The sequence below is a fragment of the Ursus maritimus genome, unplaced genomic scaffold (genome assembly GCF_017311325.1).
Source record: "Ursus maritimus isolate PB19 unplaced genomic scaffold, ASM1731132v1 scaffold_32, whole genome shotgun sequence".
Classification (NCBI taxonomy): Eukaryota; Metazoa; Chordata; class Mammalia; order Carnivora; family Ursidae; genus Ursus; species Ursus maritimus.
The window spans coordinates 11,451,292-11,469,188 of record NW_024425786.1 but is presented as its reverse complement, the minus strand read 5'-3'; the positions used below and the strand labels follow the sequence as shown (position 1 = coordinate 11,469,188).

The 17,897-nt window shown below is 45.9% G+C and overlaps 1 protein-coding gene across 1 annotated transcript in view; it reads right to left on the bottom strand.

Moving 5' to 3' along the window:
* SPEN (spen family transcriptional repressor) overlaps positions 1-17,897 on the bottom strand; it is an 89,235-nt gene that overhangs the window by 3,739 nt on the left and 67,599 nt on the right. The window contains 5 exon segments of the mRNA XM_040645824.1: positions 2-7,810; positions 13,807-13,907; positions 14,881-14,994; positions 16,025-16,138; positions 17,208-17,333. Of these exon segments, the coding sequence (XP_040501758.1) occupies positions 2-7,810; positions 13,807-13,907; positions 14,881-14,994; positions 16,025-16,138; positions 17,208-17,333 (8,264 nt within the window).

Here is a 17,897-nt window from a genome sequence, read left to right as displayed (position 1 = left end):
AGCCGTCACGTGCGGGTGCACCATGATCCTCACGTCCCGGGGCACGGTGTACGGGTGTAGCCGGTACTCGGACTGCATGACCAGCACCTCCGACTGCACGGGGGCCGCAGCCCGAGCAACAGGGAGGTGATAATGCACTTCTTCCTCCGGAGGGTGCTGGGGGGCCAGGGCCGGCACACTAGCTGCGGCCGGCTGGGGCGTGCCCGCACGCTGCGGTGCCCTGACCTCTATCTGCTGGGGCTGCAGAGGGGCCCGCGGAGAGTGAAGGGTCTCCGGCCGGATGCTGTAGGTGATGCTGGGCAGCGTGGGAGTGTTCATTCTCACCTCGCCCTGGGACAGGTGGCTAAGGGACACAGTCTGGGTGATGCTGTGGGGCGGCATGATGACAGACTGCTCCGGGTGGATGCTAGAGATGAACTGAGGCACGGGGATGCCTGCCGCCAGCATGACTGTGGCGTTGGTGGAGAGAGCGGTGGACGCGGTGCTGCTGGGGTGGCACGCTCTCGGAAACGGGGACGGAGCAGGCCCACTGGGTCGAGGAGAATGTGCATCTGGCTTTGCGGCTGCCAAATGGGAGACCGTTCGGTCTGTTGGGGTACTGGGCCCCGAGGCGACGTGGTTCACTTCTGCAGGCAGCTTGCTGGGCAGAGCAGGAGGGTGGTGGGGATTGAGAGCAGACCCCAGATTCGCCGGCTGGAGGACCTTGGTCTCTATTTTGAGGGTGACGGGGTCAGCAAGCTTTTTATTAGTGGTGACTATGCTTGGGGTGAGGACCAGCTGGTTGTGAACCAGCACTGGGGGCGTGTTTATGCCCTGGGTGAGAACCTTCACTGTGCCGCCCTGGGTGACAGGTGTGGACACGGAGAGGTGAATGGGCTCGGGCTTCTCCAAGGACGGACGGTCAGCCTTCACGGATGAAATCACAGGAGATGCGTTATACGTCTGGGCAGTCAGTACCAGAGTAGAATGAGTGGCCACATTGGCATAGCCCGAAGGAGCCTGGGGGCCTTTGGGCGAAGGCTGTGACGGGGCGACAGAATCAGGCTTGACCTGGGACTTGGACACCGACTGTTGGAATTCGATGTCCATGGCACTGGCCGGGGGGATCTGGCTGATCTTAGCGCTGATCCGCTGCGGGCCTTCCGTCTTCTGCCCCGAGTAGCTCAGGAGCACGACCCCTTCGGATGTGTTCACACGCAGCCCGGCACCAGAGCCCGTGTCTGCCGGGCGGTCGTCGATCACGGACATAGACCCTGGGTGGAACCGACTGTTCTCATTAGTGCTGGGTCTGGGTTTGCACTTTGCTGACGGTGTAATCACTGCACCTGCCACCGTCACTGTGCCTGTTGTAGTGGCGGTCGCGCTGCCAGATGCGGCAGTCACTGCCCCCGCTGTGACGGTCACTGCACCTGCATTCATGGCGCCCGTGGTGGCGTTCACCGTGCCGGTGGCGGCGTTCACCGCACTCACAGCGGCGTTCACCGGAGTGGTGAGAACATTCACTGGCCCCGTCAGGACATTCACTGGCCCCTTGAGGACGTTCACGGGGCCAGCAGGAGTGTTCACCAAACCTTTCAGCGTGGTCACTGAGCCCTTCACGGGGCCCTTCAGCGCATTCACGGGGCCGGTCAGGGCATTCACTGGGACCAAGGAGACGTTCACCAGGCCGGTCAGAGCACTCACCAGGCCGGTCAGGGTTTGAGGGGCTGGTTTTGCCAGAGTTATCTTTTGCGAGTTCTCCAAATCAATGCTCACGGGCATCCGGCTAATCACAGAAGTAATTTTGGGAGCAATGACCGGAGCCACCTTTTCCTTTTCAGCGGCTACTGGAACCTCTGGGGCCTGTGTGTCAGAGGTGTTGGGTACCGGAGCTGCTGGTTTTTCTTCTAAGAGTGGCTTTTTAGGCTCAACTGGAGGCGGGGGTGGTGCCTCGTGCAGGCAAGGGGCGGCACTGACGGGCTCTGCAATGGCAGTTGTGACACTCGTGGAAGTGATGCCAGTGGCGGAGACGTATTTGGGGTCCATGAGGATCTTCCTCAGTGTGCTGGAGCTGGTGTCCATGTCAGAAGCTTTTGTGTCTGGGGGAAGAGCTGGAGATGGGGTGGACTGAGCCCGAGGCTCCTCCTGCCTGGTGATCCACTCTGTGACCTTAGGAGGGGGACTCTGGTGTGGGATCCCCCCAGAGGCAACAGGGGGTGGGAGCTTTGCTGCCGTTACCGAAGGGATCGTGGGGGTGGGTGTGCTTGAGTCACTGGGTGGGGTCACCGGGTCACTCTCAATGATGGAATGCACCTTGAACCTGGCTTGAGGTTCATCCTCCACTGGCGCTGGCTGGGAGGGAGGGGGAAGGTCTGGGAGCGCAGACGCTCTGGTGGGGGTCTTTTCTTCAACACTGCTTTCTTGGGACGGATTCTCGACGGGAGGAGTCTTGCTTGGGTCCGAAGCACAGGACTCCGGCGGAGCGGACGGGGGCTTTTCTCTCTGCTGCTCTTCCTGTACAGCTTCTGGGGCTGGCACTGCCGTCCCCTCATCTGTAGCAGGACTCTTGCTTTGAACTTGGTCAGGTTCAGGGACGTGGGTCTCTGCAGTGCCCCCCGTTTTCTTATTTGTATTCCGTTTGCGACGTGATCGACTTGTCTTCTGGCGCCCTTTCTCTTTCCGAGCAAGAGGGACTTCTGCTTCTTTTGCTCCTTTGGCTTCTGGCACTGGGTGGGAGGTCTCGCTGCTGTTCCCCCCAGCTTCCTTGGTATCTGCTGGGCCTGCTGAGGGGTCAGGGGCACTGGCTGGTGGCCCAGAAGATTCTGTAGCAGCTTCGGTCTCCAAGATGCCAGAGACAGCCTCATCGGTCTCAGGCTCCATTCCTTCCCCTGGGGGCTGCGGCGCCTGAGAGCGGGGCTGAAGATCTGTCTGGGATTCTGCAGGGTAAGGTGCAGCTGCTGGGAAATTTTCTGCCTCCCCAGAAATGTCATTGATAATGGACCCAATGGCTGCAGCCAGTTCCGTTTCACTTGCCTGGTGTGCCGGCTTGTCCCTGTCCTCAGCGGAGAGACCCTCTGGTGCGTCCGCGGCCGCCGCCTTGAAGGCTGCGGAGGAGGGTTCGGTGAGCTTGGCGATGTTCTCCACCGCCTGCTCCAGCTCCATCTGCTTGGCTAACTGATTGGCTTCTGGGGACGGCGCAGAGGCAGACACATCTTCCTTTGCCTCCACTTCCTTGCCCGGAAGGGCTGGATCGCTGTTCAACTGGGATGACGAACTGCCTCCCTTCTGGGGACTCTCACTCTTCTCGGCTGGGCCGGCCGCCACCTCCGCGTCCTTCTCCACCGCCAGCCCCCCGGGGCCCACCGCCACACTGGGACTGACACCGGTATCCACGTTTTTGAGATTTGCAGATTTGTCCACTGCTGACCTAGAGTTTCGAGATCTTCCTCTCTTTGACTTGGAGTTTTTTTCAGGGGCTGTTTTTTTCTCCACCACTTCAACTGCAGGGGCTTCCAGTGCATTTTTATCTGTGCTCATTTCTTTTTTGTCACGTTTTTGTTCACTTCCTGCTTCTTCTTTATCAGCCTTGGATTTTGTGTTATTCTCTTTCACGTTTACTTGGGGACTCGCCTCCGTGGCCGCTTCCACACGTTCAGCATCTACTTTTGGCTCATTTTTCCCCCTTTTCCCTTGTGGGCCACCAGCAGCTCCAGATTTTTGGGCTCGTGGGGACCTCCATCCCTCGGCTGGTTTGAGTGTCTCAACTGGTTCTTTCGCCTCAGTCTCCTCATCTTCTTCAGCCCGACGGCGTGTTTTCGGAGGCCTCCCCCTCCTTGGGGTTGTGGGGACCGCTGCGGCCTCCTGCAGCTCTCGCTCCAGCCTCTTCCTGGTCACTCGTGGCTGCTCCACGGGCTCCTTGACGGGAGAGCGGCTCTCGTGGTCACCCATGGTGGCATAGACACTCCTCACGTTCCGGCGCCTTGTTCGGCTGAGGGGCAGACTTGGTTCGGGGTGTTCTGGGTCTGCGGCTGAGTTTTTAGAGGCGGTCCTTGTAATCTTCTCTGCCTCCATCTTCAACTCTAAAAGCTTCTGTGCTTCTCCCCGAGGAGAACTGGACCGCTTGAGTTTCTCCCGGTCTATGCGCTCGCTCTTCCTGGTGACAGGCTTCTCCACGGTACTTGCGGCGGCGGCCTGAACGGGGGTCTTGGAACGCTTGCTTTTGTTTGGCTTTTTATCTTTTGGAGCAACTGGAGGGTCAACCTCAATGTCTTCAGAAGCTGGAGGCTGAACCTCAGGGACAACTTCCGCTTTCTGATTTGCGTTAGGCTCAACATTAGCAGCTGAGTTTGGTTTTTCCACTTTTGGCTCATCAGCTTCCTCAGGCTTCGGAGCCGGTTTTGAAAGCGGCTGCGTGCTATCAGGTTCCGGATCTGCAGCGACCTCTACCTGGGAAAAGGAGGCCCCGGGAGTTGGAGGCTTGGTGTCCAGATAAGGCAGCTGGTCAGCTGATGAGCCCTCTTCCACAACTGATGGAGCCCCAGCAGCATCTTGACTGGGGTCCAGTCCTGCGGGTGGGTCGGCCTGTTCGGTCTGCTGTGCGGCGCTGGCGGCCTGTTCAGCCCCAGGCTTTGCTTCTTCGGAGGCGGAAGCCGGCTCCCTGGGCTTGTCTTCTGTCACCAGAGGCACTTCCCCTGCTTTTTCGCTGGCTGTCGTCTTCTCCAGGGACGATGGTGCTGACTCTGGAGCTATAGCTGTGACAGAAGGAGGCCCACTTGGAGGGGGAGTCTTCAGTTCAGACTCTTTACTCTCAGAGGCAGATTCTGGGGTCTCAGGGTGATCCTCGGTATCTTCCTGCTTCTCAGCCTCTTTGGGTTTTTGGTCTTTTTCCTTTTCTTTCTGTTGCATTCGTGTGAGTTCCATAAATCTGCTATGGAAAAGAACGACGGGCTCTTGAATCAAATCGGCTGTGCTGTTTGCTCCGTCAGATGTCCGCCGCCCGTACAGCCTACCAGCAACGAAGTCAGAGTCGTCGTCTTTCCTCTCTAGATGCTGCAGTCGCTTGGAATCTTGTTCAAAGATCGAGCTGTGTAAAAAACGCGACGCAAATAATTCTTGTCTTTCCTGTTCCTCTTCTTTGTGGTCATCTTTTTTATCATCCATTTTTCCTTCTGCATCAGTCCGAATTTTCTTCTTTTTCATGTACCAGGACGGAATAGGTCTTGGAGCAGAGTCAACCTTTTCTTTATCTTTGTTGTTTCGAAAATTAGCAAAACGGGAGTCCCAATCAAGAAAAGACCAGTTTTCTTCTCGAGATGAAGACAGTGATTTAGCTCTTTCGAGCAAAGCCTTGGTGTCTGGTGTGATTGTCTTATCCAATGCAAAAGAATAAAATTTGTTCCTTTCTAAAGAACTGGAGAGTCTTTCATCTCGTTCACGTAGTTTGTCTTCTCTGTCCCTCAATAAAAAAGACAGCCGAGAGCTCTCATATAAAGCAGAGGCTCTGGGTGAGTGGGACTTGTGTTCGCCATCTTCATCAGAATCAGAAGGCACCTCACCGGGTTCCAAGTCACGTACAGACCTCTTTCGAAGGCTGTCTCTCTTAATTATGCTGTTTGGGAAACTCACGTCAAATCTGCTGGCATCTTGTTTCATTTGAGAATCCCACCGATTTAGTTCGTCTTCAGAATTCAAGACAGAGAGCTTTATTTTGGCCATGTCTGCCATCTGTTCTCGCCTGCTAGAATCATAAGGATTAAACTTTAAGGACTCTTCTCTGACTGTTATGTTAGGATAGGGGAGACCTTTTTCATCTCCTTTGGGAGACCCTTTTACTGACACGAGCCTAGGGGAGCCCACAGGGTCATCTTCCTCATGGAAGGAACCATGCCGGACACTGGGAGAGCCGCCAGTCCTTTCGGAGTCCTCACTGATTTGGCGTGAGCTTCTGTAATTCCTCTCTCTCTTGGTGCAGATATCAAAATCAACATGGTCCAGCCTTTTCTTTTTGCTGGGAGGAGAGTCATCAGTGACATCTTGGGGGGGCTTGCCTACCTCGTGAACCAGACTCCGTCTTTCATACTCATCTACATCTTTTTTAGGACTGCCAAACTTCTCAGACTTGGCAATCTCCATCTCCATCTGCTGTTTCCTACGACTCTGCTCCATTTGTTTTCGGTAACTCTGCGTGTGATCGATATCGATGCCAATTTTTTCTTCGGTGTTTACTGAATGTGGTTTCTCTTGGCTTGATTTACCTTCAAGTGTCTCATCACGAAGACTGCAATAGTTTTTCCTAATATCTTCTCTCTCTTGTCCTTGATCATCTAATAACTGCAGCTGTTTGAGTTGTGGTTTTGAGGGAATGGGTTTTTTGGACTGGATTTCTTGATTTTCCACAGACTCGCATACCAGTTCTCCCAGCCTCGCTTGCAGGTCTGAGTTGGGCCTCGAGCCAGTCCCAACAGAAACACTGGCAAGCTCCTGACAGTCTTTGGGGCTGGGAACAGCATTAAGTCTGTCTAGTTTGATTTTTTTAGATTCTCGTTTAAGAATTTCTTTCCTCACAGGCTTTCTTTCGGACTCTCCTTCCCTCAGCAGAATGACATCTCTAGACGACAGGTCAGGCTGCTTTTTTAGAAGTACCCGAGCCTCCTCCATCTCTGGACTACTTTTCTTGACTTCTGATTTTTGCCTTTCTGCTTTCAGACCGGAATCTGCAAAACGCCTCTTCCTCGCCTCCAGCTTCTCCAAGTCCACGGCGCTGACCCCGTCAGCAGTCTGCTCTGGTTTCAGGTGCCTCCTGGGCTTAAGCCTACCTTCCTTATCTACCACTTCGACGTGGCTCGACAGTCCCTTTTCCTTCGGCACTTTCATTCGAACGGATTCCAGTTTAGACAAGTCAGACTTTGCAGCCTCCGTCTGACAGACCTGAAGTTTCTGATCCAGGGCAGAAGACTTGGCAGTGTCATTATCAAGCTTAGCTTTCAGCTTTTCCAAAGGAGTGTGGTCAATAACTTTCCCCTCTTTCTCCTTCACTCGTGTCAAAACCACACAGGGCATGAGCTCCAGGCGGTTTTTTGCTATTCCTTCTTTGTCAGCTTTCTCTCTGCTTAGTTTATTAGAACTCCTTGATTTTTCAGGGGTCTGTTCTCTCTCATTTTCTTGGTCTGTCTCGGAAGACTGAGAACTAGGGGAATGAACTTTTCCTTTTCGTTTCTGCTTTTCAGTTTTGTCCTTTTCCACTTTTTCCTTCCTTATTAAGCGTCTCTCTCTCTCCACTCTCTCAGGATCAAAAGTCCTTTCTTTATCTGTCTTTTCATTTTTAGTATAGCGTTCCAAACGAGATTTGTCGAGTTTATCGTATCTTGGAGGGGAAAGTGAGCTACAGCTCCCACTCCGGTCTGAGGATCGGCTGTAAATCCTCCTTTCAGAATCACTGGGCAACCGCTCTGACTGTGAGGGAGATGCTCCAGGGCTCTGTGGGCGTCGCAAGTGCACTGGGCTCTGACTGCGCTCAATTGGCCTCCTCTCGTGGTCTCTGTCCCGGTCAGACTCAAACCTTTCGCGTTCTCTCTCTCTTTCCCTTTGCCTGTAACTGTATTCCCGAATGTCTTGTTCGTAAGGATCGTTTCTGTAATCCCTGTACTCCCGAGGATCGTCGTAGTATCGTGATTCATAGTAGTCTCCTTGGTAAGTTTCCCATTCCGAATAAAATTCTCTCCCTCGGGCTGGATAGTCCCGTCTGGAATCCTCAGGGTATGTGCCTGGAGTACGTACATTCTCATAGTATGTGCGATCTTGGCTATAGTCATAAGATCCCCTTCGTTCCTCTCTACCGAATATGAAAAAGAATGTATTAGTTCTTTTGTTTTCTTGTCATTGACACACTAAATCACACACATGAGATTACAAAGTCCTGCTTCTAAAAATCTTGGGCACCTGAGTGGCTCAGTCAGTTAAGCGTCTGCCTTTGGCTCAGGTCATGACCCTGGGGTCCTGGGATTAAGCCCCACGGTGGGCTCCCTGCTCAGAGGGGAGTCTGCTTCTCCCTCTCCCTCTGCTGCTTCCCCCTCCTCCGCTCGCTCTTGCTCTCTTTCAAATAAATAAATCTTAAGAAAAAAAAAAAATCTTTGCCATTGTTTACTCAATTAGACCTGGACCGTCCAGTACCGTCCATAGCCAGCCACAACCCACATGTGGCTACTGAGAACTTGAAATTTGACACGTGAATACAGAATACACACCGGACTTAGATTTAGTTTTTTTTAAAAAAAAAAAAAACTTCAGTAGTTTATTTAGATTGATTGTATGTGAAATAGTAATATTTTAGATATACTGAGAGTTAAATAAAATTATTTTTACCTTTTCATTTTTTACTGTGTCTACTAGGAAATTTAAATCCACAAATTTAGTTTGCATTATGTTTCTACTGGACAGCACTTCAGCCCTTTTTTATTCTTTTGGTTGAGGTGTCATGACTTATATAATAAACACTAATATTAAACATTATCATATCCCCACATTTCCAAATCTTTCATAATTACTTTTCTGTCAAAAGATATTCTTGCTACAACTTGGGAAACAAATGCATTATTGGGAAAAATAGAGAATAATTTAATTGAAATCCTCCCACCCACGTGACCCATATGATACTGGTAATACCTCTCAATTCGCAATTAAAAAAAAACGCGTTGGGGGCCAGTCTCCCTCAGCTGTCTCCTCACTTGTAAAATGGTGGTAACCCTTCCTCATAAGGCTCTTAAGAGGATTTTTTTTTTTTTTTTAAGATTTTATTTATTTATTTGACAGAGAGAGACAGCCAGCGAGAGAGGGAACACAAGCAGGGGGAGTGGGAGAGGAAGAAGCAGGCTCCCGGCGGAGGAGCCTGATGTGGGGCTCGATCCCAGAACGCCGGGATCACGCCCTGAACCGAAGGCAGACGCTTAAAATGACTGAGCCACCCAGGCGCCCCAAGGCTCTTAAGAGGATTAAATAACAGTTTTAAGAACTTTCCTGACATAATGTGAGGCACATACTTGGCCTTCAGTAATGTTACTTTTCCCCAAGCCACCAACTGAACACAAGCCTTGTGAGAGGATTCCTCAGTTGTAAAGGAATTCACTGTGGTTTTCTCTTATAGGGACCCATCCCGGGGCATTCGAGATAGGATTAAATTTACACACAAGAACATGTATGATGGATAAAATGAAATGTACCCGTAATAGAGACCAATTCTTTCACTCTTGTTCACTCTCCATCTCTGTTCCCTCAAGCAGGTCATACGTTCTATACAGTCATGCCGTTAGTGGCTTACTGAAACATAAAAAATCTACAGTTTAAACCCCTAAAGGCATGAGCTTTTTTGGGGTCGTCTTGTAACAGTGTTTGGCTCATAGGAGCCACTCAAGTATCTTTTGAGAGAATAAGCCTTCGAAAAATATGTCAAAGCTACCACTGAGTGATGTTCTACCCCACTCTCCACAGCAAATGAAGCATCCAAGACTAACATGCAAACACTGGAAGCATCAGTAACACATTATTGTATGTATTTATACGGAATTTCTCAGTCCATAGAGAACATCTGATGGGTGTATCTGTGTCATTCTGCTTAACTGGATTCAAGGTGATCTTTCTCAAGTTCCACAGGAATCAGATTCTTCGCCTAAATAACAGCCAGCTACCTTAAAATAAATGTTACTAGGCACAGAACTCGGCTAATTTAATTCATCACCAATGTAAATACGAACTCCAAGGAAGCACCTTTTCATACATAAAGGTAAACATACTGTATGCTTTCTAATATAAAGTGATTAAGACACCTACAATGGTCACTGGCTCACTGCCCACATTAACAGTAGGCTTAAAATCATACTGCAAAAACAGTCTCAAGGTATGTTTTATATTAATCAGACTAAAACTATGTCCAAAAATATGAAGTTACACAAATTAAAGGTATATGTGTAAACCTACTCCGTTTAATAAACACTGACTTGGCACGTATTTTGCTGGGCCCCCTGACTACCAAAAGAAATGAGTGTTCCTGCCCTCAAAGAATGCAAGTCAACCAGGAGACAGTACAACTGCACACTGGTACCCTGGACAAAAGGGTCTCCGAAGAACCTGGAAAAGCCAGGTTTTGAGGTAACTGTTCACATGACTGCACGATATCGCAACTCCCCTAAGTAGGTAGGAAATTCACCTAAAGCATAATAGGATCCTGTAAATGCATCTCGAGAATTATTCTGGTAACGTGTGAAGCTCAATGCACTAGCAGGTAGGAGCACTGGGCTTATCTCCAGCCCAAACACGTCTTAGCCTGTGACCTTATCAGCGAAGTCATCTGATCTTCAGTTCCCACCAAAAGTAACAGAGAAGAGTCTCGGCCCTACCTCTCTGACACAGTGTTTGAGGGAATTAATGAAATGCTATTTTTAAACTGCAGTGCCCTATGCAAACCGGTCACTGCATTCCTGAGCTAAGTTATCATTAGAGGTAAAGCATTTTTTTCATTCATGCATTAACTATTCAGTGGGATGAATTTATTCCACTCTATGGAAAGGGCAAAGACCTCCACGTTCTACTGCAAGCAAGGAATGCACTCTGTAAGCACTGCCATCTGAAACCAAACAGGGCAAAACTGAGTCACGCTTAGGTCCCTCATCCTCCTGCTTCCTGTATCAGGAGATAAACTCCATTCAACAGGGGTAAATAACCATGGGTAAGAAGCAAAGAACAAAGCCAGAGCCAGATCATCAGTAAAATGGGTGAATTTAAGTGTTAATATACAAAAACGAACACCCACACAGCATTATACAACCCTCACAAGACACTATCCTTTGAAAAATATTTACTGTATGCACAGAAGATTTTAATAGTGGATGTTTTATGTTTTAGGTGCCACTAGACCACCAACACACCTTCCACTAGCTTATGGGGAAGGATTCCTATAAGCACTTAAAATGTTAACAACGACTTCAAACTGCTACTTGGGGACCCAGAATGGAAAACGTTTTTCTCTCTCCACAAGCCCACATATTCTCCGATATATGCACATGCACCCTCTCTCACACACACTACACAAACTGACACAGGAAAGCCTTGTATCAAAACTGACTTTCTGGCTAGAGGGCAGTGGATTCCAGTCTACTAGTGAAAAACTATCAAATCCTCCGAAGTTCAAGCTTTTGGGAATTTGACTGTGGGGTACATTTTTCATTTAAAAAACCTTCCCAGGGGCACCTGAGTGTCTTAGTCGGTTGGGTGTCTGCCTTCAGCTCGGGTTGTGATCCCAGGGTCCTGGGATCGAGCCCCACGTCGGGCTCCCTGCTGGGCAGGGAGCCTGCTTCTCCCTCTCCACCCTGCCTGTGAGCTCTCTCAGTATCTCTGTCTCTCTGTCTCTCAAGTGGATAAATAAAATCTTAAAAATAAATAAATAAATAAATAAATAAATAAAAATAAAAATAAAAATAAATAAAAAAAAAACAACTCAGGGTATGTGTTATGGTGAGCGCTGTGTATTGTGTAACAATGATGAGCCACAGATCTGTACCCTGAAACAAATAATACAATATATGCTAATAAAAAAATCATTAATAATCTAACCACCCTGAAATAGATACAAGTGCCGCTATATATAAATTTATGTACGTGTGTGTACATGCACGTATTCTGTGTGTGTGTGTGTGTGTGTATACATCTTTCCGTCTTCTTCGCATATATGTACTTGTGTTTTATAAAATTGGGTCATACTGTACTTACTGCTTTATAACCCACTTTAAAAACTTTCATTTAATCACTATTGCATAATTATTTTTAAAAAAAGAATGCAAGGATGGTTCAAACACAAAATTCAATCAATATTATACACATTAAAAGAATGAAGGAAAAAACACATGATCATTTCAATTGATGAAAAAAAATCCAGTACCCTTTCCTGATTTAAAAAAAAAAACAACACCTCATCCAAGTAGGAATAAAAGGAAACTTTCTGAACACAGTAAGTGTATGGGAGGGCACCTGGGTGGCTTAGTCAGTTAAGTGTCTGCCTTTGGCTCAGGTCATGATCCCAGGGTCCTGGGATCGAGCCCTGCATCAGGCTCCCTGCTCTGTGGGGCACCTGCTTCTCCTCTCCCTGCCACTCCCTCTGCTTGTGCTGCTCTGTGTCAAATAAATAAATAAAATCTTAAAAAAAAAAACCAAACCAAACCAAACCAAACTCCCCAGGGCCACCTGGCTGGCTCAGCTGGTAGAGCATGAGACTCCTGGTCTGGGGTTTATAAAGTTCACGTCCACATTTGGGTGCAGAGATTAGTTAAAAACAAAATCTTTAAAAATAAATAAATAAAAATTTAAAAAACTTTCCCAGTATTCAATGACTGCCGCAGAATATTCCACAAGGAAAGGACTCAAAAAATACACATGCTTTTTATGACTTAAACAAAAATTAAGTGGCAAGAACAGGTAGTAAAAAGGGAATATATTCCACAGGTTTCCGACAACACAATCAGGATCTGACTCATACTTGTTTTAGACCCTTCTTGTACACTTAACTAGAGTGTCTGAAGGCATTTTCACACACAGCCTTTTAACACATATGTACAGGGGTGGAGATCCAGTGGTGACATTCCAGGAGACTTAATCACAGAGGCGTGTCTGGACAAACAGCTTGACCATGCGGATGATAGTTTCCATTTTCTTTTTTTTTTTTTAAGATTTTATTTATTCACTTGACAGAGAGACAGCGAAAGAGGGAACACAAGCAGGGGGAGTGAGAGAGGGAGAAGCAGGCTTCCGGCCAAGCAGGGATGCAGGGCTGGATCCCAGGACCCTGGGATCATGACCTGAGCCAAAGGCAGATGCTTAATGACTGAGCCACCCAGGCTCCCCGATAGACTCCATTTGCAAATGTGATCAGCTACTGAAGCACTTGGTGACACTATGTTAGGGTGTTTTAGTATCATCAGTCTAAAAAAAGAGTTAATCATCAGTTTGGGGACAGTTTTAAGCTAACAGAAATAGCCTGGTTCAAACTATGAGACTTAAAATGATTCGGAACTGCAATGTTTCCTACAAGCAGCAGGAAAAAAAGTCAGATACTACATTACCATGACCAAAAAAATTATTAAGAGGAAATAAGGTTTACTTTTTTACATTGCTGAAGTTACCAAATTTATATATGCTTTGGCTTACTGATTCACAAATTATTTAGAAGATTCAAATTTAAAGCAAAGAAAGCTCTTGATAATCTTATCAATTAAAAAAAATTAATTTTTTAAAGTAGGCTCCACATCTAGTGTGGAGCCTAATGGGGGGCCCGAACTCAAGACCCTGACTGAGATCAAGACCTGAGCAAAGATCAAGAGTCAGACACTTGACCGACTGAACCACCCAGGGGCGCATTTTTTTTTTTTTTTTTTTTTTGACTAATAGTATGAGCACATGCACAGTAATAATCTGGATTTTGTCATTACTAAATATACAGGGCACTTAAGAGTTTGCAGTGCCCTTCAACATGTTATCATATTTAATTTAAAACTGTTAATCTAGCAAAATGGTAACTCTTTCAAATTCTAGGAGCATTGAGTGAGAAATGTATTTAGCTTAACCTAAATCCCACAAGCCACCTGAAAACTGGATTCATAAAAATAAACCTGGGTTTCTGTATGAGGGGATAAAAGGAAAGGAGTTTTTTCAGGGTAAGTGTAGAAATAAGGGGTGAAAAGTAAAATTTAATCCCATCTAAATTTGATGTATTTGAAATTTTAAAATTCAAGCTATGCTGGTATGTTTAAAATACATACCTTCTTGCTTGGAAAAAAAAATACATACCTTCTTTCTACTAACATTTCATAAAAGTCTCTAATATCTTGACCAGATTTTTCCATACAGTGATAAAATGCCAGCTGACTTTCCCGATTTGCAAAATCCACCTTAAAAAGAAAGAATAGCAGGTGTCTGATTCAAGTTTCACGTTTTCAAGTTTCAAATTTTCAAATTTGAAAATCCTTCCCAACACAGCCCTCTGGATAAACTTCAAGTAAGAGCAATCTGTCTCAACTAAGTGAAACAGTCCTAACTGAAACTGTATTCTGTTAACATGAAATCTCTCTCAATTCCAACACAAATCTCAACAAGGCGCTATATAATTTAAGGTTCCAGAACCCAATACTGAAGGAGTGGAGAAGGCAAAATGGAAAACTAAAACAATACCTATCGAGATTCTACGTTGCCAAATAATCAGATCAACTAAACCCAGAAATCTGTGTTGAATTTAAATTTGTTGGAACCACAGTTAGAACATAAAAATAAAATATGGAAGAGCATTTAAACTTCACTCACAGCTGCGCCTCAGAGTCATTTAAGCCTAGGATACCCATCATCTATCAATATCTTATTTCAAAAGACTTGTTTCAATTTAACCATCACAGGTATTAAGTGCATAAACTCCTTCAAGTTATCATGAACAGGAGTTTTTAAACAAAAACAGCAGACAAAGATTGACTGTTCAGTGGTTACCCACTCTTTAGGAGAGGAGGAAAGAAGAGGAAGAGAGGATCATTCAGGAAGCTAGAATGCGTGACACTTCGAGCTCCTGGGTGTGCAGATACTGTACCACAGGTGAATGTGGGCCAGCCTGCACCAAGAGCATACATGTAAGCGTCAGGTACCTGGGGTGTAAAGAAGCACATTTCCTTGAATGACACGACTTTTAGGGAAAATCCTTTGGCTAACGACCCTTTGGCCTCAAGTAGCCAAGTATACAAATAATATTCCCCTTAAAAACGGGACCTACGGTGCATATACTGTAAACCACTCCCCTTGCTGGCCACCTACAGAATGCGTTAAGAGGGTGGGATCTCAGTATGATTTTGTTTCACTTCTGATTAAAGTCATTCTGCACACCTTAATTTTATTCCCACCGATTTTCCTCCCCTTGGTCTCTTTTACAGCTGCTTGTGCATATTCAATTTCATTGTAGAGAACCAGGGCCATGCCTTTTAAGCGGTCAAACACCACCTATAAAAAACAAAAAAACAAAACAAAAACCAAATAAGAAGAACCTCATCCACTAGACTTAGTGTCAGTCCCAAGAAAATCCTGTCTCAAGGATGCTGCCAAGAAAAAATATATTTATGTATTTTTTATTCTAGAAAAAAATATCAGGCTTTTCCTGGTGATGCATGTTGTAGTGAAAACACACAATAAAAATGTGAAGGGACCGTTTACAATTGTGGATGTTGTGGCTTGAGGTACAGCATGCCTTTATTTTGTTTTTCTGTATTTTACTTTATTTTCTATGTTGACGGAGTCCTGTACTATACTCAAGTAAGCATTCTTGTAGTTTTGGCTCAAAAAAACCCACCCCTGAAAGAGAGAAAACGATGTAGAGCACTGAATCAACAATAAATTTCAGTGAATACTGGTTATAAGTAGAATTCTTAAAGCTGCTGGATTTTTTACTTACGCTAGCAGTCTTTATGATGTGTGTTTCTCCAAACGACAAAAGCTACACTGAAAGAAACGCTGACATTACGCACCATGCCCATGACAGTGTGAATCTGCTCTCAAGGAGTTCAAAGCCCTCCTTTCACATGATGGAATGGGGTCCAAAGACCCTTCCCCTGCTGGACGCAGGCACGGTACATTACCGACACTAGGCGGATGCACATTCTGTTGTACGAGCAGCCTTTTAAAGTCATCTTGTATTTTTTAAATGAAGCCTAATTATGTATTAGTGTGAATGTAAATAATTAGATAATCAGACTAATTTTAATGAGAGAAAATTACCAAAACCCCTAAGAAACATTCTATTTAACAGTATTATGCAAATTAGTTTCACAATTAATCATCTTGGCTAGTTCAAAATAGTTTTCCAAAATACTTCCTCACATCATAAGCTAATACATACAGATGCCCTTCTATGACAAGCTGAGTGATTAAAGAAAAGAAAATGTCAACACTACAACTTGGGGTTGACAGGACAGAATACTACCAAGAATAGGGAGTCAGAAGTAACCTGACACCGACACCAAAATCTCCCACCTACCTTTACCACCGGCCCATATCGGCAGAAATGTCGTGTTAAATACTGATCCGACACGTTTGAAGAAAGCCCGTCTAACCACACGCAGTTTGTAGGCATGCTTTTTCCAAAACCCAGCTGGACAGGAGAGGTGAAATTTCTATTAGTAAAGTCACCAATTACTCAACTACAGAATTCTGAAAAACACCTGCCTTCTGTAGGAATCTTATCGACCATCACCCCAAAGGACAACCATCTGGTTAAAATCAAATAGAAATTTATATTAAACTAATTCTGCCAGGCTAAGCAAGTATTAACTCATCAGATTTTAATTTATGGGCTCCAGAAACTTAGCTTTTCTTCCCCCTGCCCCGATTTTATTTTTTATTTTTTAAAAAGATTTATTTATTTACGGCGCACCTGGGTGGCTCAGTTGGTTAAGCGTCTGCCTTCGGCTTAGGTCATGATCCCAGGATCCTGGGATCGAGCCCTGTGTCTGACTCCCTGCTCAGTGGGGAGCCTGCTTCTCCCTCTCCCTGCCCCCAGCTTATGCTCTCTCTCACTCTCTCAATTAAAAAAAAAAAAAAAAAAAAGTATTTATTTATTTATTTAAAGGAGAGAGTCTCAAGCAGACTCCATGCTAACAGAGCCTGATATGGGGCTGGATCTCTGACCTGAGCAGAAACCAAGAGATGGACATTCAACCCACTGTGCCACCCAGGTCCCCCAAGATTTTATTTTTTAAGTAATCTCTACACCCATCATGGGACTCAAACTGACAACCCTGAAATCAGGAGTCACATGCTCTACAGACTGAGCCAGCCAGGTGCCCCAGCAAGTATTAATTCAGTTTACAGTATAAGAGGATGAGGATGCAATGAACTGTATCCCCTTTATGATTATCTAACTGTACTACAATTTTATTTTATTTTTTTAAAGATTTTATTTGACAGAGACAGCCCGCGAGAGAGGGAACACAAGCAGGAGGAGTGGGAGAGGAAGAAGCAGACTCATAGTGGAGGAGCCTGATGTGGGGCTCGATCCCATAACGCCGGGATCACGCCCTGAGCCGAAGGCAGACGCTTAACTGCTGTGCCACCCAGGCGCCCCTGTACTACAATTTTAAATAATCAGACATACACACAAAAAAACCTCCAAATCATAACAAATCATAACAGCATAATAACTTATGTAAAAAATCCTTTACCTTGAGGCGATTATTTCCAAGGTACTCCCCATCCATCTTCTTAATAGCCTTACAAACGCTGGCAATATCACAGTATTGCAAGAATGCATACTGAGGAACTCCATTTACTTTCTTAATATCAATATCCTGAAAAAGCCAATGAGCACCCCTTAGTGACATGCCAACAGGAAAAAATCAGAATAATCCAAACCCAAATGAGGTGCATATTTCTTAAAACAGTCATATTCCCAAAATCATTCTTAGTTAAAATTGTACATCGTGATGCAAGTGTAAATATCCTGAAAGACTACACAATACAGCATTTGTTAGTCACAACCATGAAAACCTTCCTTTGTGAAGCTCTTTGCAGAAGAGAAATTGCAAACTCAGAATTTAAAATCCGCAATACCTGTGTTAAGAGAAATTTATGAATAAAGAAAAGATTGTGCTCATTCAGTGGTACGTATATTAAAACTGGAACAATACAGAGAAGATTAATAAAGAAAAGGCAGCCTAGTTAATAAAAACCTAAGAAATACAGTTGACCCTTGAACAATGTGGGGGCGGGGGGTAGAGGGGCGGTTAGGTGTCAACCCCCAAGGCAGTTGAAAATCCACATATAACTTTTGACTCCCCCAAAACTTAACTACTCACAGCCTACTGCTGACCAGATGCCTTGCAGATAACATAGTCAATTAACACATATTTTGT